Consider the following 21,695-nt stretch of genomic DNA (forward strand, 5'->3'; position numbering starts at 1 on the left):
TAAGTATAGGGGACATTCAGAATCTAGAGTCTTATGACAGGTGGGAGGAGAGACTGCCTGGTCAGCTTGCAACTCCTATTGTCTTGACTCTTGTGAGTTTGTGTCCTTTATCACATTAGTGTCTACTTGAGAGGGGCAGCAAAACAATGCATGTATTTACTTTGCCATTTTAATAGCCATCTTTTCTCTCTGTTCATCTGCCCATTCTAGTCCTCCTTCCAGATTCTCCCTGGTGCCTGCCTTGAGTAGCCTCATTGACACCTACATGCAAACACACCTGGGGCTTGTGGTTGTGGCTTTCTGAGCATCTGCCTGATTTAGACTTTGATTTTCTGGCTCAGTAGGGGGGCAAGGCTGTGCTTCCCTGTGGATGATAGAATTATGGCTACAACTTTTAGTTGTTGGTACCTCTATCCTCTAAATGCTCAAAGTGCTTTTGTCTGTCTTGATTTCTTGCTGTAAAATGTGTCTCCGGCATTGCTCTATTCCATAACTTGGGACTGCTGCAGGAAGGCTTTGAGTCTGCATGAGGAGAGTAGGTGTCGCTAAGCACTTTGCAGGAGATACTATGAGCAATTTGTTAGTCCATGAGACTTGGAGCCAGACACACTGTATTTGAGTCCCAGCTCCTCTCTTTTGCTGTGTGTCCCAGGGAAAGTTGTTTACGTCTTTGGACCTCATTTTGCTCTTCTTTCGCTTGAAGCTCTTAACCACCTCAGAGAATTCTTGTGTCTGGCATCTGGTAGGTGTTCATCAGATGCTAGGTTCTCTTTCTGAAGGAAGGTTATACTTCTGTTTTGTTTTTTGCGTGTAGGGAGCTTTCAGAAACAGAGAGCTTACCAATGCGTGAGGACTTTTTCTTGCGGATGGAGGAGGCGGGAAGGACCCACCTAAGACCTGGGTGTTGGGAGAGAGGCTGCTCTGGGCCTTCCCGGCCGTTTTTACAGCGTGATGCACAGAAAGGGTCACACTCGTGCTGTGCGCTGGACACCCAGATGACAAGTAAGGCAGCTGGTGGTTGGTGTGACCAGAGGCCTTCAGTATGGGGTGTCCAACTGACCCAGGCTTCGCTCCCCCATAGGCAGGGGCTTTGCTTTCTCTGGCACACCCATTACCATTCCGCAGTTACTCGCTGATAGCGCTGTGTTGCAAAGTGCTGTGTAGAGTGTCGAGAGTGGTGCTTCCTGATTCTCCCGGGCATGGCCTTGGAGCAGCTTGGGACAGCCACACTGAGGGGCAGCCTCCTCGGGTTCCTGACCCGCAGCTCCCTGTGCATTAAATGGGAACATGAAACTACCTTTTACCCTTTTAAGGAACATTGAAGGGAATGGGTGGTTTTTTTTTTTTAAACCCCCACTGTAGTATCCAGCTCGGTGCTTCATGTGGGTGGGTCCTGTGTACCTGGGAGCTGTCCTCCTTCTTGTCACTCATACTACTGCTCCTTGGGAAGACATGAAAACCGCTCACCAGATAACTTGAGAAGAGTAGAGGTGTGACATGGCCAGATGCCAACAGCTTACAATCAGTGAGATAGATAGGGTGGTGCTCCTTGGCAGAGAAGCGGAAGTTAAAGATAAGTTTTTGGAGTGGAGTGTGACAGTAGGTCAGTGGAAAAAGACTGAAAGGGGCTCTTCTCCGTCCTGCCCTTTTCTTGGAGAATGCCTTTGTCATTAGGAAATAATTGCTTCTGAACTTCTGTTCGCATATAGCATTGTTTTCTTCACCACTCCCATGGGGCTTCAAGGAATCCGTGAAGGGGGTCCTCCTTATGTGGGGATTAATCTTTGAGCAGAAGATCTTGAGACCGAAATGAGTTAGGTTCAAAAGCAAAGACAAAAGTAGAGGAGGAAGCCCGAAGGGACTACTCACCTGAAGTTGATCCTGGGAAAGGGGCGGCATGTGTGTTTTGGCAGGGGCAGGGGAGAGTCTGTAGCCACTCATTTTTACAGGTCTCCTCCTGATATTCTTGCCTGGAAGAGAAAATTCTTGCAGGAGCTCTCTTCCCCTCTGACATGATATCTGGATATTTATGGAGTAACACTGTGGTTTTCCTATCACTGCTTTGCTCCTTTGTAGACCCTATATCTATGGCCCTATATCTCAGGGAGAAAGGATGCATATTCTCCAGAATTTCAAGCACAATCCCAAAATCAACACCATCTTCATATCCAAGGTATGTGTGGCATGCAGGGTGTGGTGAGGCCCTCGGAAGCCCATGGCCTGGGGGACACTGCATGATTCTGGACAGTTAGTTGGTATTTTGTTGTAGGAACGCCACGCATCAGTTTTTATTCACACATGTCTTATGTCTGGGGCACAGGGAAGCTGCCTATTGGGTGGTAGAAGCAGCAGATACTGGTTTTTAATGTCTTATGGGTAATATATAAAGTCTACTTTTGGAATTTAGGAATCTTAAGTTGTGAGTCTTTATACAGTGGTAAAAAATCCATTACCTACTCTGGCAAGGTGCTCTTTGTGGGCTTGGAGAATCCTTTGGTCACAGGCAGCCTTTGTTCTGCTCCTGGTGTGCTTAGTGGTGGGTGGTGTGAGCACAGTATAAACTCCTGTAGGTCACTCAGTGATGATTTTTTTAAAAATTTATTTATACAAGAATTGGGGTACAGGCCAGATGTGCAGGAGGATGAGAGAATTCACCAAAGACAGAGTGGGGAACAGAACAGGCAGAATGACCAAAATACACTGCTGAGGGGAGCAGCGGGTGCAACAGGAGAGGTCTGCTGCATCATGTGGGTTGTTCTGCAGCTGGCGGGGATGCAACTGGCACTGTGGAAGCTGCGGGCAGCTTCACAGCGCTGTGCTCAACCGCCTGTGCCACCAGGGAGGCCCACTCAGTGATGATTTTGATCTGCACTTAGAAGCGATGGCCCAGCAATTTCAAACATTCATGTTTGTATAAACCCAAAGTCCAAAGGAAGATTTACCTATGAAGTGTCATAAAGCACTAAATTTGGTGTCTGTGACTGGGAACCTTGATAGTAGGAACTTACCAGCTAAATTGGCTTTTCTGAGGCAGAATCCAGCGCCAGCAGTCTCTCCATGTAGGGTAAGATAAAAGGTATCAGGCTTTTCTGCCCTCCCGCCATTAGGATAGATGACAGAACCCTGCGGTCCTGAATGCATGCCTGATGGCGGGCACCTGGAGTAGGGTGTGGGCATAGGTAGATGGGATTCGATTGGGCTTTTAAGGGCGGCATCACTGGGACGCCAGCAGAAGCGGAAGAGAAGCCGAAAGAGAAGCTGAGAGAGAAGCAAGAGAAGCAGAAGCAGAGCGAACGCCAGAGAGCCCAGATAGAGTGAAGATTTGCTGGGGGCTGGGAGAACTGCCAGTCTCCCGGCCCCCCAGCACTCCTGCCTGCCCTGTACCCACTAAATCCCAATAAAGACCTGCAAAAAACCACTGAGGACTCTGACTCCTCCTTTACCCAGTCTGCATGGGATCAGAAAACCTGCTCAGTGGTCATTCCTGCCCTACACTCCACCAGACCATTTGTCCTTCATGTGCCGCTGTTCTTAGTAGTCACCACTTAAGAGTATGGGCGATTTTGTACAGACCTCTATCTGTAACAAGAAATGAGAATCTCTCATAAAGAGGCTCTGTTGATAGGATCACTGGCTGTGGGTTGCTGACCAGGAGTCCTAGGGCTTCCTTAGGACAGCTCTCAGGAGAGGTTGTTACAGGTTCTGCAGGCCTCCCTGCATCCAAAGTACCCAAAGAGAGGAGGGTAGTCATTGTTTTCCTGTATTATTTATTTAAACTTGAGGCCGGCTGATTTTTTTTCTCTTTTTTTTTCCATATATGAAAACCTTCCCATACACTCACTGCTGTATTTCTGTAGGTGGGTGACACGTCGTTTGATCTGCCAGAAGCAAATGTCCTCATTCAGATAACATATCATGGTGGCTCCCGGCGGCAGGAGGCGCAGAGGCTTGGGTGAGTGCTCCGAGTGAAAAAAGGTAATGGTGGTCATATCCCTTTGGCCTGGGAGGTCTTTCAGACAGGCTGCTTGTGTTCTTATGGCAAGCTTGTGTTCCGGGGTGAGGTGGCCTGCAAGGAGCAAGGTCTTCCTGCCCCTGGTTACTTCTCAGGTCCGCCGGGTGACTCTATGAGTGGTTATTCTGGCAGCTGTTTGGAATTCACACAGATGTCCTTTAACCTGAACAGTTGTGTTGGTCGACAGGAGGTGCCAGGAATCAGTGCTTAATGTTGTAGAAATAGAAGGGAGGACAAAACTGTCTCCTGGCCTCGACTCAGGAGTAAGGGAAGGTCTTGGTAGGTGTAGCGTAGGGAGCCAGCAGACTGACACCTCACTTGGAACCTTGCAGAATGCTGCCCTGGATGGTAGCCTGCAGCAGTACGAGCTCAGTGATCGAGAACATAACAGGGAAGGCATCTGCTTGACACCTGTGGTAAAAGAGCCTGAGCCCCTATCATGGGGCTGTGGTAGGAACTGGCATTGCTGCTGAGATGGCCATGGCTCTTTTGGACCCCTCAAGTCCTATGACAGGGACACAGACCCTGTCCTCAAGGAATTCACTTACCTTAGCACGTGAATTGCAAGAGTGTTTGAAGAGGACAGGGTTAGTGGACATCTGTTGGAATTATGCTATATTCAAGTATGCTTAAGAGGCACCTGATTGGTTGTTAGAGACCAGGCATTTTGATAGAAATAGCATGGACTTGGACACCAGATCAGCCATGCCACCTTGGGCAGTTGAATCTCCCTGCTGAACATTTGCTTTGCCATCCAGAGTAGGAACAGCAGTACTATCTTGCAGGAAAAAGACTTACACAACAGAATATAGTAGGCTGTTGGGGAAATTGTAGCTTTTCTAAACTGACAAGAATATAATCTGATAAGTGTATATGATGCTATTCATTACTTATTCTTTTCATCATAAGAAAAAGAAAACCTAATTTGAAAGCTTCTTTGGATTTAATTAAAGTTTTGTCTTTATTATAAGCTATTTTGTTGCTTTCTTTGCATCTCTGAGCTCCTATAAGACTATGAAACAGTTGGATCCAGAGGCAGTACACAGATACTTAACCTACTAACATTTGAATGGTGAAACAGAACTATTCAGATTTTCCAGAAGGATTAGGTTTTACAGGTATATTTCCTGTCCTAGTTTCTGTGATAATGCTCTTCTAGAATTCTCTTATTCTAGAATTTCTTGGAGATTTTTTTTCTTTTTTTCTTTACTATTTATTCATTTATTTATACAAGCGCTGGGTACAGTCAGAAGTGCAGGAGGGTGAGAGAATTCACCAGAGCCAGAGCGGGGAGCAGAGCAGGCAGACTGACGAAATGCACTGCTGAGGGGAGCAGTGGGCACGGCAGGAGAGGTCTGTGTGCCATGTGGGACCCTTGCTGGTGGCCAGGGATCGAACCGGTGCTACAGAGGCTGCGGGCAGCCTCGCAGCCCAGCGCTCAACCGCTGAGCCACTGGCCCATGTTTTTTTTTCTTTAAGCCCCTTTATTGAGATATAATTCACATACCATACAACTGATCCATTTAAAGTATATAATTCAGTAGTTTTTAGTATATTCACAAATTTGTATAATCATAACCAAATCTGTGTTTAGAATATTGTCATTATCACAATAAAGAAATCCCTAGCCATTAACAGTAACTCTCATTTTTCTGTTGCCTCCCAGTCTGCAATGCCAGGTAGACACAAATCTACTTTTGTTGTTATAAACATGACTGTTCTAGACATTTCATATGTATCGAATTATATAATTTGGGCATTTTATGAGTGGCTTTTTTCATTTAGTGTACATGTTTTCAAAAGGATTATACAAAAGGATTGTTGTTCTTTTTTAATGCTGAATAATAATTCTACTGCATGGACATAACACTACCCATTCATCTGTTGATGGACATTGAATTGTTCCCATTTTTAGGGCTCATGGAATAATGCTGTTATGAAAATTTTGTATGGATATATGCTTTCAGTTCTCTTGGGTATGTGTCTAGGAGTGGAATTGTTAGCTCACATGGTAACTTTACATTTTTCATTTAGAGAATCTGCCAGACTGTTTTTAAAGCTGCTGCACCATTTCACATGCTCACCAGTAATCTATTATGAGGCTTCCAATTTTTACACATTCTTGACACTTATAGTAATCTGTCTTTATTGTAGCCATCCTAGTGGATGCCAGGTCGTGTCTTGTTGCGGTTTTGGTTTATATTTCCCTGGTTATTGATGTGGAACTCTTTGTCCTTACTGTTGATTTTTATATTTGCTTTGGAGAAACATTTGCTCAGATCCTTTGGTCTTCTTATGTTTGAGTTATTTGTCTTCACTAGTTGAAATATACAGGTTTATTAAGCTGCAGGACTAGGATTTAAACCCAAATTTCCTGGATGTCAGAGCTAGTGACCATTTTGTTCCATTTTCCCTGGGAATGTAATAATTTTTTTACAAATACACATCCCTTATCAGAAGTATGCCTTGTATATTTTTCTCCAATCTATGGTCTTTTCATTTTCTTGATGGTGTCCTTTGAAGCACTGAAGTACTTAATTTTGATGATGTCCTCATGCAGGGTTAGGATGATCACTCCCTGACACAAAACTCTCCAACTGCAAGACGTGTCTTTTGCCTTTACTTTCTACCTTAACAACAGCTGATACCCTGTTTCCTGCCTCTTCTCCAGGGATGGTTGCAGAGGAATACAAAGCTTCTTTTACTCACTGGTGTCCCAGGATACACAGGAGATGGCTTACTCAACTAAGCGTCAGAGATTCTTGGTAGATCAGGGGTGTAGCTTTAAGGTATGGATCCATTTTGGTCTCTTGTCAGAGGGGAGCCAAGGTTTATTTTGTACCCAGGCCTCCAGAAGTGGGGGCCACCGGCATGGGACAGAGCTCAGGCAGACACTGGAGACTGCAAAAACTGATGTGTGGTGGTGCCGGTAGCAGGGAGGTTTGAGGGACAGTATCATGCAGGACCCCTGCCTGCCCCCAGCTTCTCAGAGTGAATAGTCAGAGAATGGGACCTTAGAATAACAAGGCGTGGAATTTCTGCTTCTTGACCTTTCTGGAGGGTGCCAGAAGCAGGAAACTGCTTTTAGCCGGAAACAGCAACACTTTTCATACTTTTTTGCAGTAGGACGGATTTTTGAAAGATTTGCATTGTGACCTTTCTATCTCTTTATCAAAGGCATGTGCTGACAGCAGCATCAGAACTCAGGTAGGCACTGGAGCTCTGATGCTGACCTCCCGATTCCTGGGACAGTCAGTGCAAGAGAAGCTCTGAGTTAGGAATAGCTCTGGATTCTCCAAAATGTGTACTCGACAAAAACGGCACCCAGCGTGTACTCCCCTTTTCCTTCCATGCCTCCAGTGGTGATTGCTGAAAGTGGCAGGATTGGAGTTCCCAGAATCATCATCCTGGCATTCCAGGAGGGTGATCAAGCCAAGACAGACGTGTCCTATATTTGTCCTTCTGAATGTGGCCACCTGGAGAACTCTGCCTAGTTCCTTACTGCTAGGAGCTTTCTTTAATTAAAATTAAGAGGGGAGTCTGGCAAGAGGGTGGCAGAGTGAAGGTGTTGGGCTTGCCTTCTTCAAATGAGGACAGCAAAACTGATGTAAAACGAACCCAGAAGACCTCTGAGAGAAAAACTGACTAGCATCATAGACAATAAGAGCATCGGCCCAATGTAAAGGGGTAGGAAAAACCTCATGTGAGCTCTGTTTAGAGTGATAACAGGGCGGGACAATCCCCGAGAGACGGAAGTAGCTCCTGTGCAGCACCCTACAGTTGTTGATTCAGATACTTGCCAACATCAGGGCTCCTAAGGTCTGGTACTGCATTGAACAAGGGGGTGTGTCAGTGGTAGTCAGGATGGATGGTGCATTGCAGGGGAGCTGGGGGATGAGGGAACAGAGTGAGGACTCCTGACTTGAATCTAAGGCTCATACAGAGCACTGTAGCTTGACTCAGGTCAGAGCACCTGCATTCCCTATGAAGAGGCTAATGAAGCCTGTTCTGGGGTATCTAGATCACCTGCGGCCCCCACAAAGGAATGTGTCACCCCTGGAGGTGATCCTTTGATGCCTGTCGCCCCACTGCTCTTCTGTACCTACTGCCCCTCACTGGTGCCAGTCTCCTGACCAAAACAGCAGTGGGAAGTTTGTTCCTACTGAAACCTATACAAAATCAAAAATGAGGAGGCAGAAGAACACAGTCCAAATGCCAGAACGAAAGATCCCTGACAAGAGCCTTGATTCAGTGGAGATGCAGAGCATGATGGAAAGGGAATTCAAGGTAACAGTCCTGGCAATGCCAATGGGAGTTTAAAAACAAACAAACAAACAAACACCCAGAGTACAAAACAACACCAGAATAAGGATAATGAAAATAGGAGGCAGCTCCATTCGGAAGTAATGGAGTTAAGAAACACGATAGGGGCCTCTCCATGGCGCAGCGGTTGAGCGCTGGGTTGCAAAACTGCCCGCAGCCTCTGCAGCGCCGGTTCTATCCCGGCTGCTCCCCGGCCACTGGAGGAGGGTCCCACAAGGCGCGTAGACCTCTCCTGCTGCCCGCTGCTCCCCTCAGCAGTGTACTTCGGTCCCTCTGCCTGCTCTGCTCCCCGCTCTGGCTCTGGTGAATTCTCTCACCCTCCCGCGCTTCTGACTGTACCCAGTGCTTGTATAAATAAAATAAATAAATAAATAAAATCTTAAAAAAAATAGAATTCATAAAAAAAAAAGAAACACGATAGCTGATTTTAAAAATACAATGCAGGGCCTCACCAGCCAACAGAAGCAACAGAAAGGATTGATGAGCTTGAAAACACAGTGTTGGAGGACACAAGAACTCGATAGAGTGAAAAAGGAGTGAGGAAATGAAAACAGGGTAAGCTTCTGGGACAACTTAAAAAGAAATAGCATCTGTGTGCCAGGGCTCCCGGAAGGGGAAGTGAAAGAGAAAGGCATAGAAACCCTGTCCCGAGAAGATGTGGTGCACACGCCACGCAGTAGTACATTGCTGTAAGAAAGGATGGAGGGAATTTGAGAGAGTTCTGTGCAGCATAGTAAAGGAGAAGGGTGAAAACAAAGTATTAGACATTCACAAAACAAAGTTCAACTGTGAAATACTTAAAGAAATAATAGACATCAGTAAACCTTCTGCAGTTGAGAGGGAGGGAAAGGGACAGGAGGACACAAGGGACGGGGGGGGTGGTGGTGGTGGTAAAATCTTGAGGAAAAACCAGAGGGAAAAGAAGTCCACCTTAAGCATTCCATTCCAGTTTTCTGAGGGACAGGTAGGCTTTCTTCTAAGTTGTCTCCAGAGAAGTCTCAGTTGTGTTGTATCTTGCTCTTGTGACTCCATTCTTGACAGCTTGTCATGTGCGAGTGCTCCCTGCTGCTTGAAGCTCTGGGCACCAAACTCGGGAGGTTGAAAGTCCTCAGAGAGCGGAAACTGCCCCTGAGTATTTGCTCCCTTCCTTACCTAGTACAAGATGGGGAACTACCAGGATGGGCGTTTTAAAATTGCTAATATTTTTCTTTGTCTTCTGTAAGTGATTATTTGGCTGCTCTGTGTTGGAAGCCAATTTCTCTCTATTTGCTTTGCAGTTACCTCTTAAGCTTCCTGTTAACGGAAGTTGCTGGAGCTGGTCTCTGGAATGCCCAGTCAGAGCTCTCCCTTGCTAGCCACCTGCCCAGCTTTGCCTATAGGAAGGAAGTGATCCTAGCATGCCAACCCAGGAGAAGGCTGAGCCAGAAGAGTGCAAACAAAAGTGGACTCAGCCTGCTGGTTTTGACTTTGTAGGTGATCACAAAGCTTGCTGGCATGGAGGAGGAAGAATTGGCATTCTCAACAAAAGAAGAGCAACAGCAGCTTTTACAAAACGTCTTGGCAGCCACAGACCTGGATGTTGAGGAAGAGATGGTGGCAGGAGAATTTAGTTCCAGATCCAGCCAGGTGAGTGAGTGGGTGAGGCTTCAGTGTCTTACTCCTAAGGGACAGAATTCTTAGACACACACACACACACAGGCACATTACATTGTATGTGCTTGTGCAGTCTTTTGAAGAGTGAATAATGGAAGCAAATATGACCCCAGGCTTTCATAAGGGTGGCTTTGGGTTGGAATATGACGGGACTGGGGCCTTTGGCAAGTTGGTTCGTTGAACTCTGATTTTGTCCTCAGTAATAGAACTGAATTTTCCAACTTGTAATAGAGATCTGAGGCTCAACTCATTTTGCAGATTCAATGCTTTTGGGGGAAAATTTAGAGTTCTCACTAAGTATTCTGTAGATACTTAGCGAATACCTACTGTATGCTGGTGTTAGGTCACAACCTTGGGAGAATTCCAGGCATGATGTGAAACCAGGCCCTGTACAAGGAGGGTAGGGAGAGACTGATGAAAAGGGCCAGCCTCTCCAGAGTGTTAGTGGTAGTTTTCATAACCAAGGAAACTGACTTAAGTGATTTGATTTGGATGGCTGCAAAACACGTTTTCCACCCCACCTCCCAAATCTCAAGGCTTACATAGAGACTTTAACTGGGTTTAGTCAAGTACACCACCTGGATGGTCTCAGCATCACTACCTCGAGGCTGTGTCCTGGGAGGAGTTTCTTGGAGAGGGGAAGGCAAAGGAATGTACATTGTAAAGACAGTGGAGACAAAGGAGACTCCACTTGCCTGCTTCCAGCTCCTGGTCAAAGACAGTCCATTCTCTCAGTTGCCTTTTCCAACATACAGGCAAATACAACATGTAACATGTGATAATTAAAAATCATAGGCAGTTATCTCAGGTCCATTCAGAGAGACAAGCACAGTTTAGGCAGGTCCTTTTGAAACTAAATCGATGTTTGAGCCAAGAAGGGGGCAATGACTGTAACGGGGAGAGAAGGAAGGAGTGTCACCAGGACAGGTCCTCGCTCTCCAGCTGGAGGCTTTTCTTCCCCCAAGTGGGTGGGCAGCTGGATCGCCCTCTGGACAGTCTTCAAAGAAATCCCAGGGAAACTTTCTGTCTCTGACTGACTTCTGGTCAGTCCCTCTGCTGGGGCCAAGCTCTTAAAGTCCTTTCCCAGTGCCTGCTCCATCCTTCCTTGTGACCAGTGCACTGTAATGCCTGGCTCCAAGTCAGAACCTGATGTGTGCGCTGTGGGCCACCTACGTTGGGGGATAACCCTTTTACAGATGAGTTCATTAAGGTACAGGCAGATGGTATTTACCAAGGTCACCCAGTGAGAGGCAGGGTCAAGATCCATATCCAGGGCTTTCTGCTCTCCAGTTGATTCAAAGCCTTATGATGGAGTCGAGGGACATTTTGAGAGACTATTAAAAATGCTGTTCAGTACTACCTGGAGAGGCCGGGTAGTACTATAGTTAAAAACGGAATCTGAAGCCCTACTGCCTGGGTTCAAGGCCCAGGTCTTTAATAGCTTTGTGCTCTTGTATTAGTTACTTAATCTTTCTGTGCCTCAGTTTCCTCCTTGTTAAGATGAGAATTATTGTGAGGATTAGAAGAGTTAATATGTGTAGACTGCTTAACATGATACCTGGAACATAGTAAAAGGTCAGTAAATGTTCTTAAAATGTAGTTTATTAAACTTGTAAATGTTATAAAACTTATAAATACTATAAAAAGAGTTTCTTTCCTCTTGGAAACTGACAGTGGGCTGGGTCCTCCCACAGGTGTCTCGGCGCTTTGGCACCATGAGCTCCATGTCGGGGGCTGATGACACAGTGTACATGGAGTACCACTCATCACGGAACAAGGCTTCCACTAAGCATGTGCACCCGCTTTTCAAGCGCTTCAGGAAATGACACCCATGAGGCCAGGCAGGTGAAGTCATGGTTCTGGGCACCAACTTGGGAAAGGGATTTTCACTTCCCACATCCAAGTTCTTCCTTTGAGCACTGCCCAGACAGGTCTAGATTCAGTATCTGGTGTCTGCAGTGAAGAAAGTACACCCGGAGTTTGAGTCTGTCTTCATGGGTCATCTAGATTTAAAAAAGGTGAGGGGGTAAGGGACTATTTTTTTTTGGTCTTTTCACACTTGTTGAAGAAGGGGTTATTTCTGTATATAAAAATTTATAGTATTTGTATATAAATGTTCTCCTGAATAAATAGAAATAGAACACTGAACTGCTGTGCATTTTAGATCTTAGGTCTTGTCATAGGCATGAGTTAGGTGTAGATGACAAAGCTTCATCAAGGCCCCACTTTGTAGCAAGCACAAAAGTGTAAGATGGGGCCACACACTCAGGTTAGAGAAAAGTGCCCAGTGGTAATCCAGTGTTGTGGTAATGGCTGGGAGCTTAGGGAGGGTGGCCCAGCTCTGGGGAAGAGCCTGTGCAGTTTGTAGAGCTGTGTAGTCACTGTTTAGTGCAGGTGGATTCCATTGCAGCACCCACAGCATGGAAGTCCTCTAGGTCACCTATAGGCTGTCACCTGCTTAGGAAGCCATGGTACATGCAGCTGCTTGATAGTTCATCTGCTCTGAGAGAACATGGCCCCTTATTTATCTTTGAAAGTACATTTTAGATATTGCTGATAGACGAGATTCCCCTCCTACGAGCAGCATAGAAGTCTTGGGTCATTTGTAACTAGTTCTTTTATTCTAAAAATGTCCTTGGGCTTCTTTTTCTCTTGTTGCTGGTATGAAAGGAAGCGTGTTAAGCAGGTAGGATTTCTCCATATAAGAAAGGCATACAGAGGCAGAGGTCATGAATAAGACCTTGCTCTCTGGGTAGGCGGCTTTATTCTAAAAGGCAGCAGTGTTCACACTTGGGGAGTGTTAAAAGCCTGTGCTAACTCAGGACTCTAAATTTGGACTCCCACCTACCCCCCCAACCCCAGCAGCTCAGCATCAGCATTCCATATTATGACATGATTGCACCTATGTGGCTGATCCTTGCAACAGCCACAAACCAGTCCTGGGGAGACTGTCCCTTTTGTTAGGGGTGCTTGGAAGCAAGAGCCACCTTCCCTAACCTTCTGAACAGTGATTGGTACAGATAGGCAGCTCACTGCATAGTCCCCCGATGTACCTGAGCACCCAAACCCAAGGCCTGTGCTTAGACACACATGTCCTAAAGTCTGCAGACCCGCCTAACACTTACCCTAATGGGCTGGCACCCAGATATCTCAAAACTGGTTATGACCATTATTTCCAGATTCACATCTCATGTATTTTATGCTTAAGATTCTCAAACAATACCAAAGGTTATTTGTGTTTTCACATTTCTGTCTCTGGTGCTCACTGTTTTCTTGTTCCCTAACCTGTTGAACAGTGTTGAATTTTACCCAACCCCGGTGATCCTGGAAAACTTGGACTATTTAAGAAATTCCCTATTTGCTGTGTTCAGGAAAACAGCTTACTGCAGTGATCCCCCTTATACACATGGCTGAGCTAAGACTCACAGCCCTTTATTTACCTCTGAAGGCCAGACACAAACATTCCAAATTCACATTTTTCCCCGAAAAGATTAGCAGGATTGCTTTTCCTCACTGATCAGTTAGAACAAAGTAATTGTTAACCAAATCCTGAACTTTGATCTACTCTCTTATTTCATAACTCCTCTTGAGAACAGGCTGGACTCAGGGTAGAAATATTTTCTAATGGCCACACTGACCATGTCACTTCCTTTTGTCCCATGTCCTGATACCCTCTTTCCACTTGCTTCTTCCTCCCTATAAAAGGAAAACTTGCCTAACCCTTTAGACATCATTGGTAAAAGATTTAGGGCACCACTGTCCCACAGACCTACTGGGTAAGAGCCCTGAACCAGCATGGAGGGCAGAGCAAGCCCCAATTGAAGCTGCTCCCACAGCGGTGTGGCCCTGAAAACAAAGAATGGGGAGACAGAAAAACCCCAAGTGGCCACATGATTCCTCAGGGGGACACTACACTACAGAAAGGGAAGAAATCTCCAAAACCCAATCACAAAGGCATGGAAGACTTGTCATCCCTTCAGATACATAGCTAAAAATTAACATAATAAAGAAATTCAAATAAATTGAAGAAAACACAGTGTATGAAAGATAGAAAATTCTGAAAAGTGAATGTCCTGAGAAATAAAATGAACAGAAGATCAAAGTTGAAGCCTTAAATAAGAAACAGGACAAAAAATCAATAGAGAAGATAAAAGTTCAGAGAAAATCTATGGAAATAGAATAGACCAAATGGAAGAATGAATCGGTGAACTTGAAGACGCTAATGCACAATGAAGCAAGATAGAATAAGAAAAAGAGAGATGAAGTTAAAAAAAAAGACTGAGAATTATCCAACTCCATGAGAAAAGGTTAAAAAATAAAACACAAAAACAAACCACCAGCCAAAACCGTAAGGCTCTCCTTAGATATGTGGGAGGAATAAATTTCTGTTCTCAAACAGAAACTGAAGGTGTTTGCAAAATCTAGAATCCTCCCTCTACCCCAAGAAATATTAAAAGGAGTCTCATCTCTAAACTGAAGAGAAGCACATGCATAAATAAATATAACCATAAAATTAAGGTCAAAATGACAGCAACAGACTTTCACATACCAATAATCATTCTAAATGTAAGTGGACTGAACTCAGCAATTAAAAAACACTGTATATCTGGTTGGATTAGGAAATAGAATCCACTTTCTTCTGTCCGCAGGAGACACCTGAGCTCCAAAGATAAACATACGCTAAAAGTAAAGGTTGGAAAGCAAACTTACAAGGGAATAGGACCCAAAGGAAGGCAGGTTCAGACACCTATATCAGACAAAACAGACTTCCAGCTAAAAAAGGTTAACGAAACAGGAATAAACAGTATGTAATGATTAAGAAAAAAATACACCATCAATGTGTACTCATCAGATGAAGGCATACCAAAATATATTAGGCAACTACTATTACCTGAAAACAAAAGTTGATAGAAACACATCTGTGGTAGGGGACCAAAGTACCTCACTCTCATCAGTGAACAGATCAATGGCACAGAGGATGAATAGGAACACAACAGTCCAAAACATAAGTAGACCACATGGGACTAATATATATCTACAGGGCACTGCACCCCCCAGATGCAGAATACACATTTTTCTAAAATGCATATGGAATATTCTCCAGGATTGACCACACATGGGGTCACAAGACAAGTATCAAAAAATTAATGAAGAGCAGATATGTCATCAACATGGCAGCGAGGAAACGCTGCCAGTAAGACCTTCCATTAAAAAAAAAAGTTAATAGGGAGGAAAAGCAGCAGGTCCCTGAGAGAACTGGTACACAGAAGATAAACGGGTGACTCTGGCAAACTGCCCGAAGAAGAAAGTTGCCATGAAAGAGGACTAGAAGGGAGGAAAGCTCAGATCCCTGCTACCCTCCCCCGCCCACAAAGTCAGCACTCTCCGACCAACAGAAAGGAGGAAAAAAAAAAAACTTAAGACAACCAACAAGAACAAATTATGCATCAAGTGGGACTGTGAGTGGAAAGGAAATATTTCAGTCACCACACCCTGTGAACTGGAGCTGTAGAGAACCATGCAGGATTCGCCATGGAGGTGAGCGAATGGCTCTGGGTGCCATTGGGGAAAAATAAAGACTCCCAGGAGACCTACAAATAGCCCAAGGCCAGCCAGTAAGCTTGTACATAAAAGCTAGCTGCTCACTTGAAAAGCATACCCAGATCTGGGCTGCCCAGGTCCCCTCGCCTGCAACCTAGGCTTGCAGGGAGACACGCGGGGGCCCTCACTGAGGTGAATGTCCCTCACTGAGTAATCAGAAACCAGGCACCCGGACATGGGAGCGGGGTGCAAAAGGCACCATTTCTGCGGCACTGAACTGGGCTACAGCCTGCGTCCTGACCTGAGGGCTTTGGGACTGAGACGCAGGGCACGAAATTCGGGGTGTGGGATCCTCACGACTGTGGGGCACAAGGCAGACACAGCACCCCCACGCCTTTGAGGCTCTCCATGCCACTCCCACTCTGTTTCCCCAGACCCGGGTTTAAAAACAGTTCCCCAAGGACACTAGGAAAGATCTCTGGCGCCACCTAGCGACCAGAAAAAAATCACCAACACCCTACAGTTGGAAAGCAGGGATCACAAAAACACTCTAAGGCGCTGAGAGAGGGTGGGCCAAGAAAACGGGGGTACGGGGGGAAATAAGGCGTGGAGCAAGACCCCATCCTGGAACTGAGAGCTAGGCACAGGATCCGGGGTGTGGGACACGCCCTAGCAGCAGGCACTGCACAGGGTGACAGCCAGCGTTTTGGATCTGATAGCCCTGGAACTGAGACCTAGAGTGCAGATTTCAGGGCGTGGGATCCACACAGCTGCGGGCACAACACCTGGTGAACACAGGGCAGACACAGCACTTGGCTGGAATAAGAACCCCTGTGGTGAGGGGCTCCCCTCTGCCCCCACTCTGCTACTCAGAGAACCACTGGGAAAAAGCACAGAGCAGCAAGTATGGGTCTCTGGCGCCACCTCGTGACCAGAACTAAACCTCCAACTAGCTGATTCCCTGTTGGAATTGAATAAATACAGAGGGAGGGAACTGTAAGGGACAGAGCCCAGCAACACAGCATCAACACCCTGGTGGAGTTTTGTCCTACCAGTGCTGGTCTCAGTCTGGTAAACAGTTTCCAGCACCCCTAAAGGGGCACTCCAAAGAGATGCCCGCCAACACCAGTGGCACAACATCCCAACACATTGAACTAATTAGAAAGCAAACAACAGGGAGAAGAAAAAATGTAAATAACCAAGCAAGCTAGCAGGAGAACACACCATAAAAAGAAACACAGTCACCAGAGCTCAACGATGACATGGAAGAACTTCTCGGCCTATCAGATAGAGAACTGATGATCATCCTGATTAAAAAGCAGAAAGAAAACAAAAAGGAAAAAAATGATTTGATACAAATAATCACTGAACTGAAGAATGAAATTAAGACCTTTAAGAAAGGAAAGAAAAGAAACACAGGTGATAAGATTACTAGAAGAGATAAAGAACTCTGGGGAAAGCAATGAAAACAGGATCGATGAAATGGAAGAACGGATCAGTACTATAGAAGATACGGAAATAAAAAGAGCCAAAAGACAAAAGGAGAGAGAAATGCAAATGAAGCAGTATGAGGAGACTCTTAGACAATTATCAGACTCCATGAAGAGAGGAAATGTAAGAGTTATAGGCATTCCAGAAGGTGAGGAGAGAGACAAAGGAACTGAGAAATTATTCAAGGAGATAATTGAAGAAAACTTCCCAAGCATGATAAAGGAGATGAATATAGACATACAGGAAGCAAGAAGAACTCCCAATTACCATAATGAAAAGAAAGCTACAGCAAGACCCCTAATTGTAAAGCTTGTAAGAGTCCAAGACGAAATAATAATGAAACTGGAAAGGGGGAAGAAACAGATAACTTATAAGAGAAAAACAATCAGGTTAACTTCTGACTTCTCCGAAGAAACATTGCGGGCAAGAAGAGAATGGAGTAACATATTCAGCAAACTTCAAGACAGCAAATGCCAACCAAGAATTCTTTACCCTCAAAGCTCTCCATCCTCAACGAAGAAAAAGTATGGACCTTCTCAGACAAACAGAAACTCCAGAAATATTCCTCCACTCCAAAATATTAAACCTCCACTCCAAATAAACCTCCACTCCAAAATATTCTACAAGAATTCCTAAAGCCAAAACCAACAGAGGAATGAACAGGAAGAACAGAATAAACCAAGGAATAAAATCACAAAAAAGACAAACAATGGCAAACACAGATGCCAACATATCAATAGTAACTCTGAGTGTAAATGGATTAAATCAGTAAAAAGACATCAGTAAAAAGACACCGATTAGCAGGATGGATTAAAAAACAAAATCCAACCTTCTGCTGTCTCAAGGAAACACATTTAACCACAAAAGATAAACACAGACTCAAAGTAAAAGGGTGGAAAACAATCCTACAAGCAAATGGACCAAAAAAAAAAAAAAGCAGGAGCAGCCATACTTTATATCAGATGAAATAGACTTCAAATTAAAAAAACTAAAAAGAGACATAGATGCAGATGGACACTACATTATGATTGTCCCGACCCACGGGATTCGGAGGCACGAAAAGAGAAGGACTGAGGATTGAAATGAGGGGCTTGAGACAACCTGACGCTAGTGTTTGCTTCTTTATTTTTCCTTTACCTTTCTTTTACTTTTCCATGTCTTTCTTTTCCCTGTCTTTCTTACTTCCCTGGCCTTCTCTCTGCTCCTCTCGCAGTACCCCTCGCCATATCTCCTTCTCGCAGTCTCCTCGAAGTAAATCTCTCTCTCTAGTGGTTCCCTTCTTATACCCCGGTCGCTCCTCCCATCGTACCTCCCAGTCTCACGTGATTTACAGGAAAACACAGGGGTTTCTCTGAAGGCGAAACAGTACATCGAAACCTCACTCATCGAGCACATGCGCAACATGGCGCATGCTCCAGGCAGCTCTGGACATATGATCAAGGGGACAATATATCAGGCAGATATAACACTCATCAACATACACTCACCAAATGAAGGGGCACCAAAATGTATTAGAAAATTACTATCAGCTCTGAAAACAGATATTAAAGAAAATACATATATAGCGGGAGACTTCAACACCCCACTCTCACCAATGGACAGATCAACGAGACAAAAAAAGAAGACACTAGAGCCCTAAATAAATACATAGAACTCATGGATTTAACAGACATCAATAGGACACTGCACCCAAAACAATCTGAGTACACATTTTTCTCAAGTACGCATGGATCATTCTCCAGAATCATCCCATACTGGGCCACAAGACAAACATCAACAGATACATGAAAATTGGAATCATTCCAACTATCTTCTCTGATCATAAAGGCATCAAGCTAGAAATAAATCATGAAAAGAAAACAAGGAACATTCCCACTTCATGGACATTGAAATCCATGCTACTGGAAGACCACTGGACTAATGAGGAGATCAAAGAAGAAATTAAAAAATACTTTGAGTTGAATGACAAGGAGGACACCACTTTCCAGAATGTATGGGATACAGCAAAAGCACTAATAAGAGGAAAATATATAACAATACAGGCTCACATCAACAAGCAAGAAAGAGCTCAAACAACCTAACCTCACATCAAAAAGAACAAAAAAACCCTAAAGTCAGTAGAAGAAAGGAAATAATAAAAATCAAAGCAGAAATAAAATAATTAGAAATTGAAAAAGCAATCCAAAAGATCAATGAAACCAAAAGTTGGTTCTTTGAAAAAATAAACAAAATAGACAAACCTCTAGCAAGGCTCACAAAGAAAAAACGGTAGAAAACACGTATAAATAGGATTATAAATGAAAGAGGAGAAATCACAACAGACTCAGTAGAAATCAAAGAATAATAAGTGATTACTATGAACACTTATATGCAAACAAATTTAACAACCTAAAAGAGATGGACAAATTCCTAGAATGATATAATCATCCAAAGCTGGACAAAGAAGAAATAGAACAACTAAACAGACCAATTACAAGCAGCGAAAATGAAACAGTAATCAAAGCACTCCCCAAAAACAAAGCCCATGCCCAGACGGCTTCACAAATGAATTCTACCAAATGTTCAGCAGTGAATTAGTGCCTATGCAACACAAACTCTTTCAAAAAATTGGAAAAGAAGGAATACTAACAAATATGTTCTACGAAGCCAACATTACACTAATACCAAAACCCAACAAAGACAGCACAAAAAAAGAAAATTACAGGCTAATCTCCCTAATGAACACTGATGCAAAAATCTTCAACAAAATCCTTGCCAACAGAATCCAACAATGTATCCATAAGATAATTCACCACGACCAAGTAGGATTTATTTCAGGGACACAAGGACAGTTCAACATGCGAAAATCAATCAATGTAATCCTACACATCAACAAAAAGAAATATAAAAAGCATACAATAATATCCATAGATGCTGAGAAAGCATTTAACAAAGTGCAACACCCATTTGTGATACAGGCCCTTGAAATTCTCAGGATACAAGGAACATACCTCAACATCATAAAGGCCATCTATGACAAGCACAAAGCCAATATCATTCTCAATGATGAAAAGCTGAAAGCATTCCCATTAAGATATGGAACAAGACAAGGATGTCCACTCTCACCACTGCTTTTCAACATAATACTGGAAGTCCTAGCCAGAGCAATAAGACAAGAGAAAGACATACAAGGAATCCAAATAGGCAAGGAAGAAGTGAAACTATCACTATTTGTGGACGATATGATAATATACATAGAGAACCTCAAAAACTCCACAGAAAAACTAATTAAACTAATCAATCAGTTTAGTAAAGTGGCAGGATACAAAATCAACACACAAAAATAAGTAGCCTTCCTATACACAAACAATAAATCTGAAGAAGAAGAAATCAAGAAAACCATCCCTTTTATTATTGAAACAAAATCAAATACTTGGGAATAAACCTGGCAAAAGAAGTAAAGGACCTATACAAAGAAAACTATAAAACACTGTTAAAAGAAATAGAAGAAGACACAAAGAAATGGAAAGACATCCCCTGCTCATGGATCGGAAGAATTAACATTATCAAAATGGCCATCCTACCAAAAGCAATTTACAGATTCAGTGCTATTCCAATTAAAATTTCAATGTCATTCTTCAAAGAGATAGAAAAAAATATTGATGAAATTCATATGGAGCCACCAAAAACCCCGAATAGCCAAAACCCTCCTGAAAAAAAAGAAGAGAATGGAAGCATCACTCTCCCAGATTTCAAACTGTACTACAAAGCTATAATAATCAAAACTGCATGGTATTGGAACAAGAACAGACACACAGACCAGTGGAACCAAACAGAAAATCCAGAAATAAACCCACAAATTTATGGTCAACTAATCTTTGACAAAGGAGCAAAGACTATGCACTGGAGCAAAGAAAGTTTGTTCAATAAATGGTGTTGGGAAAACTGGGTCGTTACGTGCAAAAGAATGACGCTTGACTACTACCTCACACCATGCACAAAAAACAACTCAAAATGGATTAAAGAACTAGACATAAGACCTGAAACCATAAAATACATAGAAGGAAATATAGCTGAAACACTACATGACATGCACCTCAAAGACATCTTTACAGGTGCATCGCCCAAAGCAGTGATAGTGAAGGCAAAGACAAACAGCTGGTACTACATCAAATTAAAGAGCTTCTGCTCAGCAAAAGAGACAATAACCAAAACAAAGAGAAACCCCACTGAGTGGTAGAAAATTTTTGCACCCAACACTAATGATAAAGGACTGATCACAAAAATCTACAAAGAGCTGATGAGACTCAACAAAAACAAAGAAAATAATCCAGTCAAAAAATGGGCAGAAGAGCTAAAAAGAAACTTCTCCAAAGAGGAAATGCAAATGGGGGCCTCCCCGGTGGCGCAGCGGTTGAGCGCTGGGTTGTTAAGGTGCCCGCAGCCTCTGCAGCACTGGTTCGATTCCCAGCTGCTCCCCGGCCACCGGAGGAGGGTCCCATATGGCATGCAGACCTCTCCTGCCGCCCACTGCTCCCCTCAGCAGATACTTCGGTCCTTCTGCCTGCTCTGCTCCCCGCTCTGGTTCTGGTTAGTTCTCTCACCTTCCTGCGCTTCTGACTGTACCCAGTGCTTGTATGAATAAATAAATAAATCTAAAAAAAAGAAAAAGAAAAAAGAAACATAGGAGAAATTT

General features: G+C 43.9%; 1 protein-coding gene across 1 annotated transcript; it reads left to right on the forward strand.

Annotated features, from left to right (window-relative positions):
• Positions 1-9,770: 9,770 nt before the first annotated feature.
• LOC119230987 (general transcription and DNA repair factor IIH helicase subunit XPB-like) lies at positions 9,771-11,844 on the forward strand. Its single transcript, XM_037492594.2, has 2 exons — positions 9,771-9,961; positions 11,683-11,844. Exons 1-2 carry the CDS (start codon positions 9,830-9,832, stop codon positions 11,812-11,814), a joined length of 264 nt encoding a protein of 87 aa, XP_037348491.1. The 5' UTR covers positions 9,771-9,829; the 3' UTR covers positions 11,815-11,844.
• Positions 11,845-21,695: the final 9,851 nt, after the last annotated feature.

The sequence above is a fragment of the Talpa occidentalis genome, unplaced genomic scaffold, assembly GCF_014898055.3.
Source record: "Talpa occidentalis isolate TD23 unplaced genomic scaffold, MPIMG_talOcc4v2.1 talOcc4.7, whole genome shotgun sequence".
NCBI classification, from domain to species: domain Eukaryota; kingdom Metazoa; phylum Chordata; class Mammalia; order Eulipotyphla; family Talpidae; genus Talpa; species Talpa occidentalis.

What these genes read in the sequence shown, in the direction of transcription:
- LOC119230987 (XM_037492594.2), top strand. Translation starts at nt 9,830, where the DNA reads ATGGAGGAGGAAGAATTGGCATTCTCAACAAAAGAAGAGCAACAGCAG. An exon ending in TTAGTTCCAGATCCAGCCAG is followed by an intron (nt 9,962 to 11,682) that starts GTGAGTGAGTGG and finishes GTCCTCCCACAG; the next exon opens with GTGTCTCGGCGCTTTGGCAC.